This window comes from Eulemur rufifrons, chromosome 3 (genome assembly GCF_041146395.1).
Source record: "Eulemur rufifrons isolate Redbay chromosome 3, OSU_ERuf_1, whole genome shotgun sequence".
Lineage (NCBI taxonomy): Eukaryota > Metazoa > Chordata > Mammalia > Primates > Lemuridae > Eulemur > Eulemur rufifrons.
Window position 1 is genome coordinate 56,628,940 of NC_090985.1, and position 23,012 is coordinate 56,651,951.

The following is a 23,012-nucleotide window of genomic DNA, read 5'->3' on the forward strand; positions in this document are numbered from 1 at the left end:
TATTGGCACAAGAAGAGAAAAATAGAGTACAATGGAGTTCACTGAATGGAACAGAGTTCAGAAACTTAACCACAGGTTCAATAAATGTGCTGGATCAAGTGGACATCCCTAGCTTTAAGAATGAATTTTGATCCCTACTTCATACCATATACAAAAATCAGATAAATAGTAGATTTAATGAGAAGAGTAAAACAATATTCCAGAAGAAAACATAGGAGCATATCACTATGATCTTAAAAAAGGCAAAAATTTTTAAACAGATCACACAAAGATAGCATTAACCCTAAAGAAAAAAATTGAAAACTAAAATACATCAACTTTAAAAACTTATGTTGATCAAAAGATACCATTAAAGAGTAAAAAGGCAAGCCAAAGAGTAGAATAAATTTAAAGTAAAGATACTCAAAGCATTCAAGTCTGTAATTTTAAAGAACGCACTCATAAATCAACAAAAAAGACAGATAAACTGAAAGTAAAATGGGCAATAAATCTGAGTAGGCACTTCATAAAAGAGTATATATAAATGGTCAGTTAACGTATGAAAAAGTTATTAGGGAAATGCAAATTAAAGCCACAATGAGATAAAATTGCACACACACTTGAATGATTACAATGAAAAGCACTAAAAAGACCATCTATAAGCAATAACGTAGAGTAACTGAAACCCTCATTCAATGCTGTAGAAAGTATAAATTGGGAAACTGTTTAAGAATATCCACTGTAATTGAATATACGCATGCATTAGGCTATTATCCATCGATTCCACTACTAGGTGTATGTTCAGCAAAAAATAAAACATATGATTATCAAAAGGCATGTACAAGAACATCCATAGCAGCAATCTTAAAAATAGCAAAAATCTGCAAACTGTCAATCAACTGTAGAATGCACAAACTGTTGTATATTAATAGAAAGGAATATTATATATCAATGGGAATAAATTAACTGTAATTATACACAACAATATTGATGAATCTCACAAACATATTAGAAAGAAAAAAATGCCAGATGTGAAAGAGTAATATATTGTGGAATTACATTTACATAAAATTCACATATGTGAGTTTTCCATTTATAAGAAGTTCAAAAATAAGCAAAACTATTCTATGGGATTTGAAGTTAGGATAGTTGTCACGCTGTCAGAGGGAATGATTACTTGAAGTTTGCAAGACAGAAGCGGGTGGGATGCTGATGATGGTCTATTTCTTGAGTTGGGCACTAGTTACACGGTGTGGCTTCTTTGTGAAAATATTAATATATTTATGATTTATAAACATTTATACAATTAATGATTTATACAAATTTCTATGTACAAGCTATACTTCAGTAAAAAGTTAGCTTTAAAATGTCAAGTTTTGCTTCTGAGGATAGTTGAGTAGCTTATATCCAACTAATTCTCTTCCCAGTAATAATTAGAAACTCTGCACAAAATATTTTAATGAAAAACATTATCTAAAGACACCAGAGAACAAACAGATGCAGGCAGAAATCAGCAATACACCCCTTGAAATAAGAAAGGCACATATTTAACCAGCTTTTTTCCTGAGGGTATTCCCTATTTGGTTCACTGTAGAGAAGTTAGAGCTCAAACATAAAGCCTCAGTCTTACAAGGCTAAAGAGCCAGAGATCAGCGTTTAGAGTTGCTAGAACACCTAGAATTGAGGAGTAATATAGAAAAGGGAGCCAGAGAAGGCTCCCAAATTCTGGAGATTCAAAATTTACACATAAAGGACCCTTAGGTCCTGGCCTGATTTATAAACCACAAAGAGAAAAACAACAAGAAACACAGCAGAAAATGACAGCTGAAAAGGTAAAAGAGCTGCAAAGAGATTTCAGGAACATTCTGGTTCAGAGGAGACAGAGTTTGGAATTTAAGTCTCATTATATTATAGGTGTTTAGACAACATCTTGGACTTTTCTCCAGAAAGGTCACACCTTAGGAATAAGAACCACAAACTAAACTGAGGACTATGCCTTAGAATTGTGAAAAGAACCAACACAGAACTGCCCTAACATATTTCCTACAGGATTTAGGTAAGCCTTCAGTAATTTTTCTGTGTGCTAAAATAAAATAATACATTATTCAAATTCCAGAGTCTCTAAATTATATTAAACACAATGTCCACTATACAATAAAAGTTAGTAGATACATAAAAAATACAATGTGATCCACAATCGAGGGGAAAAACAAAAATATAAGTACATCCACAGAAGACTAAGATTTTGGAATTATCAGACAGGGACCTTAAAAGTGGTATAAATACATTAAATAATTTACTGGACTACATATATGTCTATACACATACATACACACCTATATCTTTATATAAATATCTGTATCTATCTACCTACCTATCTACCTATATAGAAATGTGTGCAAGCATACACACATACACATACACAAACACACACGACAAAAAAAGAAATTTCAGGAAGGATATAGAAACCTGTAAGGAAACAAGATGCAAATCTTAAAATGAAAAATACATTATCTTTAATAAGACAATTTGTACTATGATTTTCATAGAAGATTGGATACTGTAGAAGAAAAGATGAATCTAAAAAGAGGTGAATAAAAATAATCAAAACTGAGGAAGAGAGGAAAAAAAGAGATTAAAAAACAGAGACTCAATAACATGTGAAACAATGTCAAGAGGTTGTTATACATTTAACTGTAGTCCAAGAAAGAGCGAAATAAGAGTGTAGAGTCAAAAATTGGAAGAATGGTCCCAAATTACCCCAAATAGCTGAAATCCTGGAAAACTCTAATTATGAAATCATGTCTCTTCTATCTATTACCTCTCAACAGCATCGTTTTGGATTTGTTACAATGATTTGCTCCCATCCACTTTTCTTTTAAATTTCATGAGGCTGAATGAAAATATAATAGATATGATGCTCTCTATTTTAAAAAGTGAAATGGGTGATAATATTATTGTTTTACCAAGTAAAGAATTAACATTTGAGAAGTGAAAGAGATAAATCTGGTTGATATGAGAAAAAGAAAAGAATGAAAAATCAAATTAAAACTCTGATTGGATCTTCATAGTTCAATTTGTGATAAGAATAGTTAATAAGATTTCAAGTAATAAACAAATATCTATAAATATAACTTCCATCATGTTAAAAGGGAGATTTTTTTCCTTAAGACACTACAATTTTGCCTGAAAATGGTAAAGAATACATAACAATAAAAACCTCAATATCAAAATACTTGCAAACAATCTCCTTATGCTCCAAAATGGTAATGAATAAAGTTTCTCATTAATGAGTAAAAAAAAAAAATCTAGTGAAAATTTGAGATATTTTTCCATCTCAAAAAGCAACCTGACTTCTCTAATGATGCATTTTTGAGACATTATCAGTAAATATCCATGTACATTCAATAAGCTCATAGTCTTAAGAGTGATTTTCATAGCATCAGAGGTTGAACTAACAAAACATCCTATTGTAGATGTGGGGAATAAATGAGAGTTATTATACACTTTTGATGACTGTTATAGCATTTGTTCCATCAAATATGTTAATAATCATGAGCTTTGACAATACGAAACATACTTACAAATAACTGCAATATATACCCTCTCCAGGGAGAAAACTCTTAAGGAGGTTTCTGTCATCAATGAAGTTTTAAAATTATTAGTATATTTATTCATTCATATCTTGACTTGTACCAGCCATTTATGAGAAATATATCCTTGGCTAATGGTAATGCTTTTAACTTTCTGTCTTTTCTTAAATGTGATTTTCTAGTTTTTGTTTCTTTCTTTTATGTGTATGAACAGCTTTTTATTTATCTTCATGCCTACACATTGTTAATAAAATATTAGATGTTAGTTGGTAGTGACAAAACTGACATGGTACAGCATGGAGCCTTTATATTATCATTAGTATATTAATACTATTAACGTAGTAACAGCAGAGCCATTTTGGGGATAGGAAATATTAAAAGTTTCAAGGCTCATTACATTAAATTATTTGCATGAAAATTCATGACACATACAGCCAACTATAAAGTACTCTAATCTCATTGTTTCTAATATCCACTATTTCTAATTAGCAAAGAGAAAAAATGAAAACTGTTGGTAGATTTAAGAATTTCTTGTATTGAGTGTCCCCAAACCTACCAGTTTTTGCAAAAAAACTGAAGTAAGTGGAGAAAAGGCCAACTCTATAAGGGGAATGCTGGCTAGCATTAGTAGCCTATAAACGTAAACTAATAAGAATTAGTACATAATGAATTATATTAGGTTACTACATATATTATTAATCATCACATAGTAACCCACCATTCTACACTGTAATTTGGAGTGAATGTTCTGAATAGATTATAGTGGTCAGAAAGAATAAAATTAGTTCACATAAAATTCATTGTAATGCTGTAATTATTATCACAAAGGATGTTGTAAGGGTTTTGCAAATAGAGATGTGTTGGTGTTTTCCGTGTGGGAAGGCTGAAAAAAATAAATGCTCTAGAATTAGTGTTCAATTAATACCATCTAGTGTACAAGATGGTATTTAGGGGAAATAAAATTCCAGTCATTAGAGAGATTATTTTTTAAAAAAGTGAAGATAATTCTGTAGGCTTACCTATTACTAACTAAACATCCTTTGCTCTAATTCTCTACTCATCAAACAGCCTTCCAACATACAATTTAGCCCGCCTTCAGCAGGAATGGTATGATCCACATAGACAATAGTTATTTGTTGTGCTGCCAGGTATACTTCCCATGATTAATAAGTGACACAGCATTTGTGCTTATAAATTTACGCTTCTAAAATTTGGTTAATGTCAATCAGTCCTATAATACTTGACAAAAATATTGCTTAATCTAGAACATGCTGACTCCATAAAGAAAGAACTACCCCATGAATACTATCTGAAACGGCAAGCATCCATCTAACCTTCCAATAATAGATTCATCAGGAAAAAAAAAAAAAAAAAAGACCTGAGTTGTAAGAGCAAAGAGCCAACAATTTCACGTATCAATCTGGAAAATATTTCTGAGTTTACTTTAAGCTTCTCTGGATTGATCTAATTCCATTTTACAGTTCAAACTATGTATTTATATAATCCAGGGTAAAATGCAAATGTTGACAAAAGCAAGAACAACAATAACAAAATCAATTTATATTCTTGAGATTAATTAATTCTTATAACCACCCTGGAATATAGGTATTAAAATTTCCATCTTATAAATGAGGGGAAAAAATGAGACACAGAGAGATGATCTGCCTCAAGTCATACAGCTCTCTAAAGTGAAAGAATCAAAATTTAAACTCAAGTTAGTCTGAGATTACATTTTATTGTTTCAATCACTATGCTATCCTTGCTAACTACATATTCATAAAATACTTAGATAATGAAGGTGGAAATCATAATTTTGGGTATCTTTAGCTATCTGACCAAACTCTACTATATTAGCTATCACATTCCCATATTTAGGATTCTAAGCACTAAGATTTAAACATAACGGTGCTTATTTGGGGTCACATCATCCAAAATACAATCATAAAACACTTTAACATTGTGATCAGTGCTAGGGGTATGACACTATTCCAGTGTATCAAACATTTCAAATGCTTCCATAATAGCTATGGAAAGACTAACAGATGCCTGTTGATACCACAGTGGTATCTTCAAATTCTGTGTTAGATATATCACTCAAGATTAGGAAATTCAATAAAAACATGACAAATTTTAATGAAAACTTACTTTGCAACCTCCGTGTGGGGCTCTCTCCATGGAGTTGTCTTCGTGGCATATATGGAGAAGGGTGGGGAAGTGGCAATGAAGAGACATCATGGGTCTGAAGTTTGTACCAGTGTGGTTCATCATCTAATAATGCTGTTTCTAATTCAATTAAAATCTACAAACCCAAGGTACAAAGGACTGTTATAACACTAATAAAGAAAGTCTGGTAAATGGTCTTATATTAATAACTTTTGTAGTAATAATTATGACAGCAATGCTATTAGATCAAAACAAGGTCATTTAGATGTTGCAAAATGGTCTATATGTTTTGAAAATAACTAAATAAAAGATAAATTTTACAACTTCCTGGTGATTTAATAGTTTTAAATATCTAAGATATTTTGTTAGCCCTTGACCATCCAACTAATAAAGGCAATTAAACTTACCACTACAGAAATAATACTTTTTATTAAAAAATGACTATGATAATACCTAATATCTACATATCATTTTATAACGTATAAAGTACCTTTATTTACAGTCACAAATTTAACCTTTACATGCAACAACCTGAATGAAACTAGAGACCATTATCCTAAGTGAAGTGTTTAAAGAATGGAAAAACAAACACCACATGCACTCACTATTAAATTGAAACTAACCAATGAACACACATGTGCACACAGGGAGATAAAACTCAGTGGAAATCAAGTAGGGGAAGAGGGGAGGAGAAGAGGGGCAAAAACCTACCTAACGGATACAAATGAACACTATTTGGGTGGTAGGCACACATAGCTGTGACTTTACAAAAATGATCCACTTAACAAAAACATGTGTACCCCTTAATATTTTGAAATAAAAAAACTTTTTAAAAAGAACTTTTAAATAGGGAGAGAAAAACAAATTTGAAGTGCTTACTGTGTATTTCAAACCATGTCATGTTATTTATCATAATTATCAGAAGAATACTACTAGTTTTGTCTTATTATTTAATATCCATAAATAAGGATATCAAGACTAAAAAGGTTAAAAGAATTTGTGTAAGGTCACACAAGCTTGTAAGTGAGAGAACTGTAATATGAATCAGTCTCTTATTTAAAATTCCATGTTCACCATACCATGCTGCCAATGATTTAAAACACAAAAGGGGGCATGGTGGCTCGTGCCTGTAATCCCAGCACTCTGGGAGGCTAAGGCAGGAAGATATCTTGAGCCAAGGGAGTTCGAGGCTGCAGTGAGCTATGATTGCACCACTGCACTCCAGCTTGGGCACCACAGTGAGACCCTGTTTCAAAGATAGATAGATAGATAGATAAATCAGAAAGGGGAAAAAAGGATGGACTTTTAATGTGAACCATATTATAATATGGATTTTATGATATGAATATTTAAAAATTTACAAAAGAAATCACTCTGTAAACATAAATTACTATTTTCTTTTAGGATGTTGTGCAAGTATTAAAGTGTTTGTGCTTGTGTTTATAAAAACTGCTATAAAAAGATAAATTACTATTCAGCTACACGAGGTAAAGAAGCAAAACAGCTAAGTTGTTATTTCATTCTTTGTAAACTTTCCCCAGTCATTTTCAAAATTACAGGCACTATGTTCCCAATGTTTACTCTCTCTCTCTCTCTCTCTCTCTCTCTCACACACACACACACAGACACACACAACTCACTTATTTAATCCTCATATTAACCCTGAATTGCATAGTAGTACTATTTCCAGTTGGCTAAAGAGGAAACTGAAGCACAGTTGGGTTAAATAACTTGCTCAAAGACACAAGGCTAGGAAGTGGTAGTGCCAGGAATGTAGAGCCAGGCAGCTGACTCCAGTCTCTGTTTCTAACAATTGTGTTACCCATCTTCCCAAATGATTTTTAGGTTTATCGCTCTTTGGTTCCTTAACTGACAACATTCAGTTCAATATTTCTACATATTGTTGTTTTTCCCATGAGATACCATTTAATTTACTCAGGAAAACCAACCATACTGAAAAAGGCTGAAAGTGGATAACTTAGTATACTAATAGCTGGATAATTGCTTCCCATCTTGCCCCTCTCCAATTCATTCTCCACATTAGAGCTGGAAATACTTTTCTCAAGTACAAATGCAAACAAACCATTCTCTTATTAAAGAGAATTGGTTATTGGTCATTGGTTCTCATTATCCACAGGATAAATCCAAATTTCTTAATCTTATTAACAGCATGATCTAGAGTCAGTTTAACCCTCAAATCTCATTTCTTACCTCTTTCTCTTCCAATTTCAATGCAGTTGTCCAATATCCATCACCCATGATGTCTTGTTATTTTACTCTACAGGAATTTCATTTCTCTTGAGTTTGCTAAATTCCTCTTTCTTTGTGGAGATTTCTCTTAACCACCACCCCCTCCCTTGTATAGCAATTATGTATTCCTATTGCATTTTCCCCTTTATAGTAAGGGGTATGCCATATTATAATTGCTATTCACTTGTCTGTATCACCAGTGGATTTTAAATTCCTTGAAGTAAGTACTATGCCTTATTCACCTTTGAAGCCTCAGTTCCTAGCACAGTGCCTGGTACATTATAGAGTTTAAAAAATCCATGAATAAATAAGTGAACTACTTACTAGTAGTTCAGTTGGTTCGGTAAACTAAGATATATGCAACACTATAAAACAAAACGATATATTTGTGAAATAGAAAGCAACCTTTTATCATTCAACAGTGAAATTTCTATATTAAGAATAATCATGTAAAATTGTCAGAGTATTTAGAACCATTGTTTTCTCTGGTATCAATAAGTTTTCTCTTAAAGCAGTAGCTAAATTCATCCTGTTAAAGAAATTATGCCTACCTTTTCAGATATACTAAATATAAAATTTCACTGATAGTAATATGAACAAAAAGTATTCCGGATGACATGAATAGTGTAAACTTTAAAATAATTCCAGATACCTCTCCTAAGAATTCACTTTCTTCCTCCCGAACCCGAGCTTGATCCCAAAGGGTAATCTCTAGCATTCGTTCCCGAAATTCTCTTCGGTGGACTGGAGAATAAATGAATGTTTGGTTCCATTTGGGTTCCAATGTTTTCTTTACTGTTTTAGTTCTTCTCTTGTTTTTATCACTATGAAAAAAATAAGAATATATGATCTTACATAAAACTTTAAGTTTTGTCCTAAAATTAATTAATTTAAAATTTCTCAGACAAGTGAAGTTTTACCACAAATGTATCATAGATTGCAAATATTATGATCTTTAAAATTACTATTAAAATTCTAAAAGGGTCTAATTATATCATATTTTTTTTCTCAAGAAACAGAGTCTCACTCTGTTGTCCAGGCTAGAGTGCAATGGCATGATCATAGCTCATTGCAGACTCAAACTCCTGGCCTCAAGTGATCCTCCAATCTCAGCCTCCCAAAGTACTGGGATTACAGGTATGAACCACCATGCCCGGCCAATTATATCATACTCTATAAGTATGACTTATACTAATATTTCAATAAATCTTAAATTTTTTCAATGATAGAGAATTTAAAAGTTAATCTTTCTAAAAATCTAACTAAAACCAGGCTTGAGAATCTTAACTTTAAAATTTTTAACATATTGCCATATTGAAAGGCTTCAAAATGATAATTAACCAGTAACATTACACATACCATTCACTGAAACTACAGAAGTCTTTTTTTTTTTTTTTTTTTTTTTTGAGACAGAGTGTCGCTTTGTTGCCCTGGCTAGAATGAGTGCCGTGGCGTCAGCCTAGCTCACAGCAACCTCAAACTCCTGGGCTTAAGCAATCCTACTGCCTCAGCCTCCCAAGTAGCTGGGACTACAGGCATGCGCCACCATGCCCGGCTAATTTTTTCTATATATATTTTTAGTTGGCCATATAATTTCTTTCTATTTTTAGTAGAGACGGGGTCTCGCTCTTGCTCAGGCTGGTCTTGAACTCCTGACCTCAAGCGATCCACCCGCCTCGGCCTCCCATAGTGCTAGGATTACAGGCGTGAGCCACCGCGCCCGGCCAACAGAAGTCTTAATGTACAAGAAAATGAACAAATTGTGATGTTCACAACTTCATATCCATATAGTTTAGCTAATGAGCAATTGCAATTTACATATTATGAAGTTATTATATATACTTATATACTTACATATACTTACATATAAAAAACACATATTTGCTTATTTGACGTATATCAGGTCTTTAAAAACATTGTAAAATTATTTCTATATTAAGTAGCCACTACAACTTGTGCTGGAAATGCAAGATGGCCATTTGACAGATATGACTTCCAGCTCAAAGGTTTTCATACTCTTTTTGATTGCATATCTATATCAAGTGAATTTTTAAATTATGCATTTCATTATATGCACATATATTTATGAATTATATACTTGTATTATCATACTGTTGTACTAACATATTGTGTACATTACGAAATATACTAAAATAGAAATTTAAAATAATGAGATAAAAAATTCTAAAAATTCAAATATTTCTTCCTGAATTCTAATGGATTATCCTACATATCTCGTAGAGGGTACATCCATCCTACTTGTAGATTGCTACTCTAGCTTATTAGAGAGGATCACTTGCTGGATAGGAATAAAGAAAATCATCTAGGACGTAAATTTTAAGCTATCTAGGAGACTACTTAAAGTGAAAGTGGGCCTGGCACAATGGCTCACACCTGTAATCCCAGCACTTTGGGAGGCTGAGGCAAGAGGATCGCTTGGGGCCAGGAGTTCAAGACCAGCTTGGGCAACATAGCAAGATCCGTCTCTGCAAAAAATTTAAAAATTAGCTGGGCATGGCGGTGCACACCTGCAGTCCCAGCACTTTGGGAGGCTGAGGTGGGAAGATCACTTGAGCCCAGGAGTTGGAGGCTACAGTGATCTATGATGACATTACTTCACTTTAGCCCAGAGGACAGAGTGAGATTCTGTCTCAAAAAATAATTAAATAAAAGTGAAAAGTAGACAGACAATGAACAATATTAACTGCTACAAATTCTTCCAGCATAGCACAGTTCCAAAAGTGTTGAGAAATAGGGAGGAGCGAGAACAGGAAAAGGGTTAGGGTGTCTCTGAAATGGGGAAGCTATGAGACTTCTTCTCCTAGGAATGTTAATGTTTAACATAGATTTGACTTGAGTAACCAAGAGGCATTGTATGTTTCCAGAGCACACAGATTTAATGTGGCAGAAAGCTGCCTTTAAATAGACTAACTGATAATGAATTTTGCTAATACACATCGAAAAGATAACATGCACTGTATCTTTATTAATTTTGAAAGCATTAGTAGGAATATAACTTTGCAAAACCATGTAGGAGACTTTATATATGGAAAAGAAGTGATACTGTATATATGGATAACTCACTAAACAACAGACATAATAACGTGAACTATGATTCACGATCCTTCTCTCTCCCTCCCTTCTTTTAAAATTTTAACAAATATTTCTTTAGCATCTACTTATATTCCATCAATGAAGAATGAATTCTGAGACTCTGTCAAGAGATAAAGTTCCTTCCATGAAAGCCAGGAAGAAAGTATATACCAGGAGCTTTGCTATCTAATTCAAGAATGGTTTATACCTAAATCTGAAAGGAAACAGAAGAATAAACGATGAACTTCCTCTTAAGGACTAAAATAAGTTCTCAGACAAAAACATGACAATTTTAGAAGAGTTTGGATAGGAAGAGGACTAGATAATCTACATTAGACAGAAAGGGGAGTGGATAATTTCTGACGTTCCTTATAAAGCCAACATATATGAATACAATTTAATAAGGCAATTTAATGTGTATCAAAGCATCATTTCATAAAAAGAACCATGAAAAGTAATCTTATCTTCAGCAAGTTAAAAAAAAAAGAGTTTTATTTTTTCTAGAAGTCTAACCAAAGGCTAGAATCAGAGCATTCTATATAAGTCAAACAGTGAAAAGTTGCTAATAGTATTTAAAAACTAAGATCAATAAGCATGCTATAGAGCTATTTTTAAAACAGCAGCCTAATGATAATAAAATAGTGATCTTTAAAAGCAACATTAAATTGTTCAGAATGCAGTTAACTTTTTCTAAAATTAAAATCCAACCTAAATCTTTTCTATTTATTTTCATGTTACGAGTACTTTTGGTTTCCATTTAATTTCACTAAGAACATGCAAAGACTTGATGTTTTTATGCAAAACAAAAAAAAGAAAGAAATATATTTTGATTGGTAACCAACTTGACTTCAAAATATGAAAAAGAGTGTACAGCATGCCCAGTTATTTTTTAGAGTACACAGTATATTACCTAGAAAATAATTTTCCACATGACTTAACTAACATTCTAGACTAGATCTCTTCTATGCAGTTTCACTTGCCTGTCCGGGAAGTCTTATTGATAAAAAGGCACCAATCATTTTCTATGTTTACCTGTTCAAGGATTTCTTCCAGAAAAATTGTTAAGAAAAATGAAATATTCCATAACAAAAGCACAGTCCTTTATGTGTTAAAAACTTGTGTCAACAGCAAAAAAAAAATTATTGGGCTGATAATGTCACTTTCTGAGTTAAGCAGAGAATTATTTTCACAATTAGAGATAAAAATCCTGACACAACCTAATCAACAAAGTAAGCTACAAAATTTACACAAATAGTGTAAATTCAAATTCCTGATAACTGAGAAGGAACTTAGCCGAAAAATAATCTCAGAAAAAATTATTCAAATGCCTCCAACATTCTTTGGTGTTGAAAAAAGATAAAAAGAATTACATCTGGAATATAAAGGATTCATAAGAGCTTCCCTTCCATTTTAGCTCTATCTGCTCAGAACCCAAGGAGAGGGGTTATTTAAAAATAAAACTAAACAAAAATAGTCAATCAAGAAAGAAATTCGGTAATTTGCAGAACTTTCATCATCTAACAAATAAGTGTTTCTCTTCAAAGGTTTGAATATATAGAAACTTAAGTCATGTATGTGCATAAACACATAGATGATTATGGATGTCCTCTCCTTCCCTTGCATTTCAACATGAATCTCTCTCCAAAAGTCAAACTAAGTTGTTAGAGAACAACTTTCTTCAAGTAAACTTTATAAGATAAAATTCTATAGCAGTTTCTACTAACTTTAGAGGTTGTGGCATCTTGACATATTCTGAGGAACTGGTTATACAACTTTCACTTCAAAATATGTACTAAATAAAATATGAGGCCTTTGTCAATTGTCTACTTCCTTTCTTCTGTCCTTTCCTTTGCTGATGTTGTTGTTCAGGTCTTAATTTGGCACCCAACTCAGCCTTGATGCTTGAACTAAGTAAGAGTAACTAAGTAACTGAGGGTCCAAAAGTGTGTAAACATGTTTAAGATCACATCTGTGCCCAGACACTTCCAACCTGAGAAAAAATGACCAGACCTTGAGAGGTCTTGCTTTGGGAGACAGGGATGCAGATAGCAGGGGTAAAGGTAATTGGTGCTGTTACTTTCTTCTTTTTTCATGATAGTCTCATTTTTATATGCCTAAAATTAAGAGTGATTAAGTTATTTTTGATATTTCTCCAATCCTAATTCCTCTATTTAAGTCAGAGTAGAACAAAAACATTTATGTGAATTAGAATACACATAAAACAAAAATTCTTGGGAAAGCTGATTCTGGTAAAGTTTTCTTGATGATATGGGGTGATGAAGTACAAAGCACACTTGTTAATTTTATAGAAGAGAGAAATATTATCTTGGTAAGGAGGTAAAAATTTTTAATTTTTAATGATTTTGATAAATGAAAACATATATTATTAAAGAAATAATCCACACATGCCTAAAGTTAATATTCAATAATATATACAATAAATATTTAATGTAAGCTTTGAAACAATCTTAAATATTTACTGTCACTATTTTGATTTCTAAGAATCATGGTAAGCTTCACAAGTATCTGACTGGTATGATACAGAAAAATAAATGATACAGGAAATTAAAATATTCATTGCTATTAACATTTTCCCACTTATTTTCAAGAACATTTATTTTTGTTTTATATCCCTACCTTCTGTCTGGAAGAAAGTAAATTTTAACATAAGGATTCCTTGGCCTCCCATCTTCCCTCGAAGGGAGATCCTTTGCTCCCAAAATTGTAACTATTAATTGGTGACCAACCTTGTCAAACCACAGTTTTATCTGAAAAGCAAAAATATTTACTTATCAGCTGAAACATTTAATCCCAAACATAACATTTACATTTCAAATCCACCCCATTCTCTTACACTGATATTGGCACAGAATATAAACTTTACTCAGTAAATTGTGGTTAGTTTAAATAAAAGGATATACTATAATAACTTCAATGAATAAAAGAATGATTCAGATATTTCAATTTTAATGATAAATCACTTGGGCTTTTTATTCTTAATATGATTGCTTATTAACATGCACATAATAATTATATTATCATAATTAAGGACTTTATACACAATGATTGCTCTGTATCTTTCCTTATGCAAGAATCACTGTAGTTCATTTTGGTTCCCCTACAATAGTGACCTCAGAATAAGTGCTCAAAATTAATTGAGTGGATAGTAACTTGTTTACATAACATTCATAGGGAATTTTCAAGTAAATGTTTTATGTTATTCTATAGCAAAAGACACTTAAAAGATTATAAACAAAGGGGATTTACTAGTAGCTTTAGTCAATAGATTACTTCAGTTTGTACTTAAATCTATAATAAATTCATCTTTTTAAATTTTCTTGCTCAGTGCTCGCTTCGGCAGCACATATACTAAATTTTCTTGCTCAGACATAAAGTCTCTAAAATTTTGTGAAGCAAATGTATCACATTCTTAAATAATAAGAGTTCATTTTATTATTTGAGATAAGAAAATGTGAATAATTTCCCTGTGCCATAATTAGGGATTGGAACTTCACATTCAGCTTCTGAATTCATTTGATTTAACAGTTAACATCTCCCACACACATACCTCACACCCTCACACCTAGCTAGCAGATTCTATGTCAGGATTTATAACTATGGCTCTCATCTACATCTTGGTTCAGAATTCTGCATATTTGTAACCACTGTCTGGAAACTGAAATGGAATCAGAAATTTGGGACTTGGGAATAACGGGTAAAATCAATTCTGGTTACACAGGAAACACTGGTAGTTCAGTTCCAAGTCCAGTATGGCTTTTTTGACTCTCTCACTCCATTTTAGAGAATGAGAGACTAAGCAACTCAGAAGAGGTGGACTGACACCCCAAAAGAGTATATAAAATTATTTCTATCCTTTTGTTTCTTTGGTGAATGGAATTAGTCCTCTTAGGGGAATAAGTAAGAAATATCCAAATTTTAAAACTTATAATTACTAATCTATATGTTGTGTTAAGTCTTTATGCTTAATGCAGGTATTATCTTATTGTATAAGTTTTTCTAATAGAGCTGCTAAGTACAAAAATAGACCCTAGACAAATGTTTCTCTAACTATGGTTAAGAAACCTCCCATGTCAGTATTAACTGGCTTATTTACTAAAAAGTTACAAATTCCTGGGCCCCAACTCTCACTTACAGAATCAAAATGAGGCCTTGGAATTTGAATTTTAACAAGTCCACCAGGTGATCCTCATGTGCATTAAAATTTGAGAACCACTGCCTTACATTAAGAGATGAACAAACTGAAGAAAAATGTTTTCAATATTTGAAAGGAAAAAGTTCAAATATTTGCTTGCCTAACAATATTAGAACACACATATAGATAAAGATAAGGAGGAATAAGAGACTAAACTATTCTTCTGGCAAAAAACATGAGAGGAAAGCAAAGAAAGAAAGAAATGTGGGAGTGTCTAATTGCATATGAGATGATAGAGATGTTATAGATAGCATCATGGTTCCTCCTAAATGTGTGACCAAACCCAGATTAGTTTCTATGGTATTCTGTTTTCACCAGTAATAAAAGAGTTTATGACTAATTTTTCCAAGACACTAAAAATCTTTCTCTGAGGCTCATGACATGAATATTAGGTACCTCAAAGAGAAAAAGATTTAACAAGGGTAAAAAATTTCTTTTCCAATAAACTTTACACTTAAGAAACAAAGAAACAATAATTATTATGAGACTAGGCTTAAAATTATTAGAGGAAATTACTGACTTCTTTGGGAATTTTTTGAGGGGTTGAGACTAAGCACTTGTTGCCATCTCCACAGATAATATTTTTGCTCCTTTAAAATCATTAGAACTAACATTTGAGATATATATTTCAAGAGTCTGATAGAGTATTCTTTTCATATTTCCTTATGCCATGGAAAACCAAAAAATATCACTTACTACCATTTCTCATACAAATAGATGGTAAACACATGGCTTCCTTATTTTTATATTATATAGTTTATTAAATTATACTTTATAAATATACAAATATTAAAATGATTTAGATAGGAACATTTTAATTTTACTGATTATTTGATCAAAATTATATTCTTTAATAAACTGCCTTAAACTGAGTGTCTGATTAATACTCCTGATTTTTATATTTATTTATATCATAAATTTTTATTTATATTGCAGGACTTACATTGAAGTTTTTAATAGATATCCAGTTCTTATCACCAAAACAGAATTATTTTATAACTAGACTATTTTATCACATTCCTAAATTTCTTATCTGTGCTTTTTAAATATATGGCTAAGATACAGCTGCTTATTCCCCAAAATATAACAAATATATCTTCATAATTCTAGTCCTGACATATTTCTTATTCTGCTTCAATTTCATTAATAAAAATATTGGTATCATTTTAATTATTTTAATAAATTATCATTCCAGCTTTAACATGTAACCATTTTTAATATTCCTAAGTAGAACCTGAGCAGCACAGGTAAATATTTTATATTGTATAATATTAGCTACAGTAAATTTAATTTTTAAAATTTAAACAAAATAAGTACTACTCAAAGCCAAAAAATTTTTTAAAAACATGCACCAAAGCTAGGAAAGCATAATACTACTTTTTTAAAAAAACTGTGCTGACATTACTTTACCATATAAGGGTTTCCTAATGAAAAGAGGCAAACAACTTGTACCCAAATATTGCAGTAAAATTAAATGAAATTACAATGACAAAATATAAACAAAATAAACCCAATACATTTTATTTGGATTGTAATTTTGTTCTTTCAAAGTAATATACTTCCCAAAAATTGAACCTTACATATAATATGCATAAAATTAAATTTTAAACAAGGTACAAATTTATTTGCCAATCTCCTCAAGGAGTTATTGCTTGGAAAATGCACGAGAATGTAGATGTTAAGTGATATAATGAATGATTTAAAGAGACAGCAAACAGTGTCATAAAGGAAAATATCAACAGTATAAAATTAGCTATTTCTGTAAATGTTACATATGTAAGTGGAATCTACATTAAAACTATATTAAATGCTATGTTGAAACCTATAAGTTTTATTTAGTATTTAGTTCATCACATAAAATCAGTAACAAAGATTGTCTCTTTAAATTTTTATTCAGTATTCTAATCCCCATGCAGAATTTTACAAGCTGGCTCATAAAATGGTTTGGAAGTCAATAATATGGTTTGGAGCAACATACCAAAAAAAGTTTTCCTACTACGCATTTTCCAAAAACATACAAATAAGGGTTAAAACACAACTTTAGATTCTATCAGGCAGACAAGGCCTTTACCTGAACCCTAGGAACAAAAGGCGTTGTTCTTCTACTAAGGCTTTGGCTCTGGTAAGCAAAATTAAAGAAAAAAGCAATAAAACAAAACCAAAAAGGACAACACGCTGGAACTAAAAGACCAAAAGTAAAAACAAACACATACAACTATCCCTTAAATACAATTTTCCATGACAATATTTATCTAAATTAAGTGCTTCAATGTAATGAACTTTATATTTGCCCAATGCTAAAATACATATTATACAAAATATTAAAATTTGTTTAATCAGATTTTTAAAATATAGTCAACATAACAGGAATTAAGACTGGATATAAAATAACATATTTGAACTTGTATGTTCTGAAAGATAGATTGTAAGCATAACTCAAGAATCAAGAAATTGCAGATTTTACCCTTAAATATACTACACAGAAAAAAAGCATAGTCCAAAAAGAAGTTAGATCAAAATGTATTAGAGAGTTATTAGTGAAAAGCCATCTGTGGAAGTAATTGTGTAACTTCTCCAAAGTAATACAAATCTAACCAAAGTCCAACAAACATTAGCCAAGTTGGCTTTAGAATTTCTTAAAAGAATAAACACATTAAGATAAAAGTGTGCTGGAATGCACTGGATTAATTAATTGATTCATACTTGAAGAATCTATACCAGGTTCTAGTATTGGACCATCATCTTCAGACATCTATTTTGTACCACTTGAGATAACACTGTTTATTGCTAATCACACCTATAAATGACAGTATCTCATTTCTTTTTACTTACAGAGTTCTTTATATTTTTCCAAGCCTTTACTGACAGTTTATTGCAAGTTTATTGCCTCATGGTATTCCCAACAACCCTAGGAGGTAGCTGATTTTATCCTCAACTTGCAGATGAGGAAATAAATATAAAGAGGGCTATAACATACTTGCCTGTACTCAAACAAAAAGCAATATAGTGTAAAGACAGAAAACAGAGCCCAGTTGCGATTAAATCACTCTATTTCAAATTCTCAGAATAAAATTAAATTTCTTTTCTCTTCTAACTTTCTTTGTTTTCATTTCGAAATAGTTTTCAAAATACACCACAATAATTAGAAAGTTGTGCCTTTATTCAGGTATTCCAACAGTTAAATCAGGAACGAAATCAGATGCGTGTCTACAGATTTGGGAATGGATTTCATGGGATTTCATTCTGCTTCTCTTACCAACATTCCACCCCATTCCTCACACTTTTTGTGGATGTTTCTCTTGTCTACATCAAAGTTATAAATAGTTCAAGGCTTCTGTCTTTTCCATTGCTATATGGAAAGATAACCAGTACCAGGAGGACTGTTGCCCAATTCAACTATCACTGGACAGACACTGTTTAAGATACAAATCTAAAACCCAAAGGAAAGCAGACTATCATTCAATCATGAGTTATCTTTCTTTCTCTCTCTCTCTCTCTCTCTCTCTCTCTCTCTGTAAAAACCAAGACAGTCTCAAATCTAAGTCGTCTTCCTTTTGGTATGGACATATTCTCAAAGGAAGAAATAAATGTTCAGATATGGAGTGTGTTACTGATGTCTGTCTACATATTCTACATGGATAATTCTTTAGCAAATAGGGGAGAGGATGCATGAAATTCATAGAGATTAAATAATCATCCTGAGGAAAGGGACTAACAAGGTACTCTAGAAACAGATTTTATTTTCCCTGCCCTCCTACCTGGTCTGTTTTAGAACAAAAATATCAAGGTAACAGAATATTTTTACAAATAAATATTACCTCAAAAAATGAAAGATGCACTTTAAAAGGAATTAGTACTTTCAAATTAATTAATCTTTTAAAGCAAACATTTTTCCATGTTCTTTTAAAGCACTTTTCCATGTTCTAAAATGACCTTATAAAAGCAACTCATAGACTTCTGAAAATAGAACTTCTAAAATCTATGACAATTTAAACCTAATCTTCACTCATAAGTTTGTACTTTAAAAATGGCTATGAAAACATATTTTTGGTAGTTTTAAAAAAATTGAGGTAAAATTCACAAAACATACCATTAACTATTTTAAAATATACAATTCAGTGGCAATTAATGCGTTAAGAATGCTGTGGAATCACTACCTCTCTCTGGTATCAAAACTATTTCATCACCCCAAAAGAATACCCTGTACTTCAAATAATCACTCCCATTCTTCTATAATATCTCGCTTTCCCTTGGCAACCACTTAGCTGCTTTCTGTCTCTATGGATTTTATGTCTCTATGGATATTACAAATAGGAATGATAAAGTACTATGTGCCTTATTGTAATGTGTACTTAATATTAATTCATTTATTTTAAGCATGAAAAATCTGATAGTATCTATAACAATTCAGGCTTCATACAAATGAAGAATTTGAATTTGTACGCCACAATTTATTTTGCATTTTTAATATCACTTCCTACTCTTTGCTGCACTACTATCTTAAGGCCATTGTTTCATGCAATTCTTCTAGAATAACAAAGTTATAATAATGACGTGTAAAAAATGAAAGTTCAAAGAAAAAAACTTCCATTTATAGAAAGTTTTTTAAAGGCTATAGAGTTTCTAAGGAAACAGAAAGGACACATACCTATTCTTAAATTACTTATTCCTTTTAAATGGGCATATAAAATGGATACTTAAAATATTTACTAAAAATGGAGTCAGAAAAATTTCAAAACAAAGTAACTTGGAAAAATATTGCAACCATAAATCACTTCTCCCTGAAGTGAAATAAAATATGACTCTCAATAGAATCAACTGTGTAATGCATTCCTACAGAAAGAATTCTGAGCCTCTTTTCAAAGAATTGAAAGCTATATTTTGTTTTAACACCGTATTGAAAAACTAGCTAAAGGCTATAAATTAATTTTTAAATATTAATAATTATAAAAGTAATCCACTGAAGGAAGAAACTGCTATTAATAAATTCTGGAAGGACATATAAAAATGGAATCAAACTAAGAGAGTGGTGTCACTCAAAAGGCTATCATACAGTCCAGGAACCATAAATCCGACCTCATGCTGATTTTCTCACCAAATAAATTAATGGTACTTTCATAGTTATGCCTAATAAGCAGCAGCACAATTCAAGCATGGAGAGAAAATAAATTGCATATTTTTTTTAAAACAATCAACAGCCTCGAGTATGAAAATGTAAACAACAAATTTGCATTACAATGTGTATTTTCTATTTGAGAAAATACCAGTCCATGAACTGACATAAAATATTAGGAAGGTCAGCTCACTCACTATACAAATTATCTTTGTTCTCAGGCATTAGTAATGTCATGATTTTGTTAGTGAGGTACGAGCCCTAGTAGAATCTCCCCCAAAGCAAAAATGCCTAAAGGTATAACAGAAGTAAATAGGAATTATTATGTTGCCTTGTGACTTCCTAGGGTTTTCCCAAGGAGTGATATATGTAGACATGTATTTTTCCAACCTCTACATTATTAGAGCAAACAAAAATTATCTACAGGCTGGTACAGATAGGATTAAATATAACAGTAAATATTGTATTCAGCAGAGGATCTTACTTATGTTTTCCTGGATGTAAAGAATGAGAATAAAATAAAAGTTACATGAAGGTAAAAACCATTCTATCATGTTCACTTGTGTTCCCAGTGACTAGCACTATGCCTGACCAGGGTTCAGAACTTAACAAATATTTCTTAAATAGATGATTGAAGTTTAACATTTGTGGACACAAAATTGGAAATAGATTGCAAGAATCTTAAAATTTCACTTTGCGCTTCATATTATAATTTTACTTCTGGAAAGTTATCCTGACAAAGAATTTTGTCCTAACATAAATATGCAAGGTTTATATTCAAGATTTCTATGGCATCATTATTTATAATAATATAAATTAAAAACAAGCAAGGTATCCTATAATAGTAAATTAAGTTAAAATGAAATCTTAAATAGCTATTAAAATGGTTTTAGGAGGAATTTTTAAAGACAGGAAAAAGTTCACAATATTACTAAGTGAAAAAAGGATTCAAAATAGTATGTACAGATCTTTTCCAGTTTTGTTTAAAAATTTATATGTATGTGAATGGTCATATTTTAGTGTCTGGATTATAGCTGATTTCAATTTTTTGTTTACATTTCTGTACTTTCCATATTTCCCCAAGATAATTATATTTATAACCAATATCTTTTATATGTGTGGTGGGGATGTGTGTGTATATGTGTATAATTTCAAGACATACGCAGTTAAAAGTTTTACTACCAGCAACGCAGTGCAACATATATCCCTTCTAAGTCATAAGAAAATGGTACAGATTTTAAATTACAATTACATAGATTTCAAACCAACGTTATTTATAAATCTAAAGACTGTAATTTTACATCATTATACATATATTTAGAAATCAAATTTTTAAGTTTATATTTCTCCCAAATATTTAACAATTTAATTTTTGTACCATAATAATTTTGAACCATGAGGAAAAACAGTTGAATTTGAAATTTGTCTAAATCCCTGAACTGTGCTCCTCACCCTCAACTCGTAGTCCAATTTATAATAGGACCTTGGGATTCAAATGAGATAGCAAAGTGGTGCTTAACTTATTATACTTTGGAAATCTAACTTCTGTTCCCTTCACCAACTCAAGCCAACTAAACACACACACACACACACGCGCGCACACACACACACACACACACACATTTATGTACTGGCACTGTCCAGCCCCCAGAACATTATTTAAACATGAGTTGTTTCAATGGAGTCATAATAAAAAATAACAGCTAACATTTATAAGTGTTTTCTAAGATGGTAGAAGAAAATACATATACCTTTGTAACTATAAGTGACAACATATGTGCTGTCAATATACGTAAGAGAGTAAGTAGAAAGATGCTACTTATTGTGGAGAATGGAAAAAAGACCACTGTCCTCAAATGAAAAAGTTCGTTCTGTTTATAAAATATAAAGGAAAAGAAAATAATAAAGGGCTGAAATACATTTTAGTATAACATTTACAATCTCCTAGTAGTATCTCATCTTCTTTCTTGCAGAACTTTTCTGTTATTGTCTCCTTTGTGGTCAAAATAGTTCCAGAAAAGACATATCTAATGACTTTTTCAATAACACGTAATATCTTAATCTTGCATATACTTCCTATAACTTCTTTCAATTAATGAAAATACTTCAGAAAAAAACCAAACACTACTTTCCCCCAGAAAAGGGAAAATTTCATGATTTAACAAAAAGCTATTTCTATTGCTCTTAAAATATTAGCCCAATATAGTTTTGTTTTTAGCTTAAAACAAAACATTTGATCCAAAATTGAATGTCTGGATTTTAAGAACCTACATAGCTCTATAACACTCATGGAATTTCAAGTTTAGTAATCACCAGCACTACTGGCAATATTAAAGACTATGTTTCAAAAATATAAATGAGTAAATTTAAATATATTAATTAATATTTTAAATGGTTTAATAAGAGAATGACAACTGAACAAATGAATAAAAAGTGAGGACTTGAATTTGCAAAGTTCTTTAATATGAACATAATATAAAATGCATAACTTAATTTCTAATTTTTATTATAATATGTTCAAATCAGGGAGCACCTAATGTGAAGTCCACCTAGAGTATTCAGTAATCTATTATGTATCTCCCTACTTATTTGGCTTTGGATGTTGACA

The 23,012-nt window shown here is 31.3% G+C and overlaps 1 protein-coding gene across 36 annotated transcripts in view; it reads right to left on the reverse strand.

Annotated features, from left to right (window-relative positions):
• RIMS2 (regulating synaptic membrane exocytosis 2) overlaps positions 1-23,012 on the reverse strand; it is a 640,638-nt gene that overhangs the window by 273,573 nt on the left and 344,053 nt on the right. For 30 of the 36 annotated variants that reach the window (XM_069466111.1, XM_069466135.1, XM_069466114.1 and 27 more), the window contains 3 exons: positions 13,716-13,846; positions 8,638-8,809; positions 5,718-5,871 (listed from right to left, as the gene is read on the reverse strand). In XM_069466111.1, the coding sequence (XP_069322212.1) occupies positions 5,718-5,871; positions 8,638-8,809; positions 13,716-13,846 (457 nt within the window). Of the gene's footprint in view, positions 1-5,717; positions 5,872-8,637; positions 8,810-13,715; positions 13,847-17,362; positions 17,411-23,012 lie in introns of all 36 variants that reach the window. The other 6 variants (XM_069466133.1, XM_069466118.1, XM_069466116.1 and 3 more) reach the window with 1 other exon arrangement.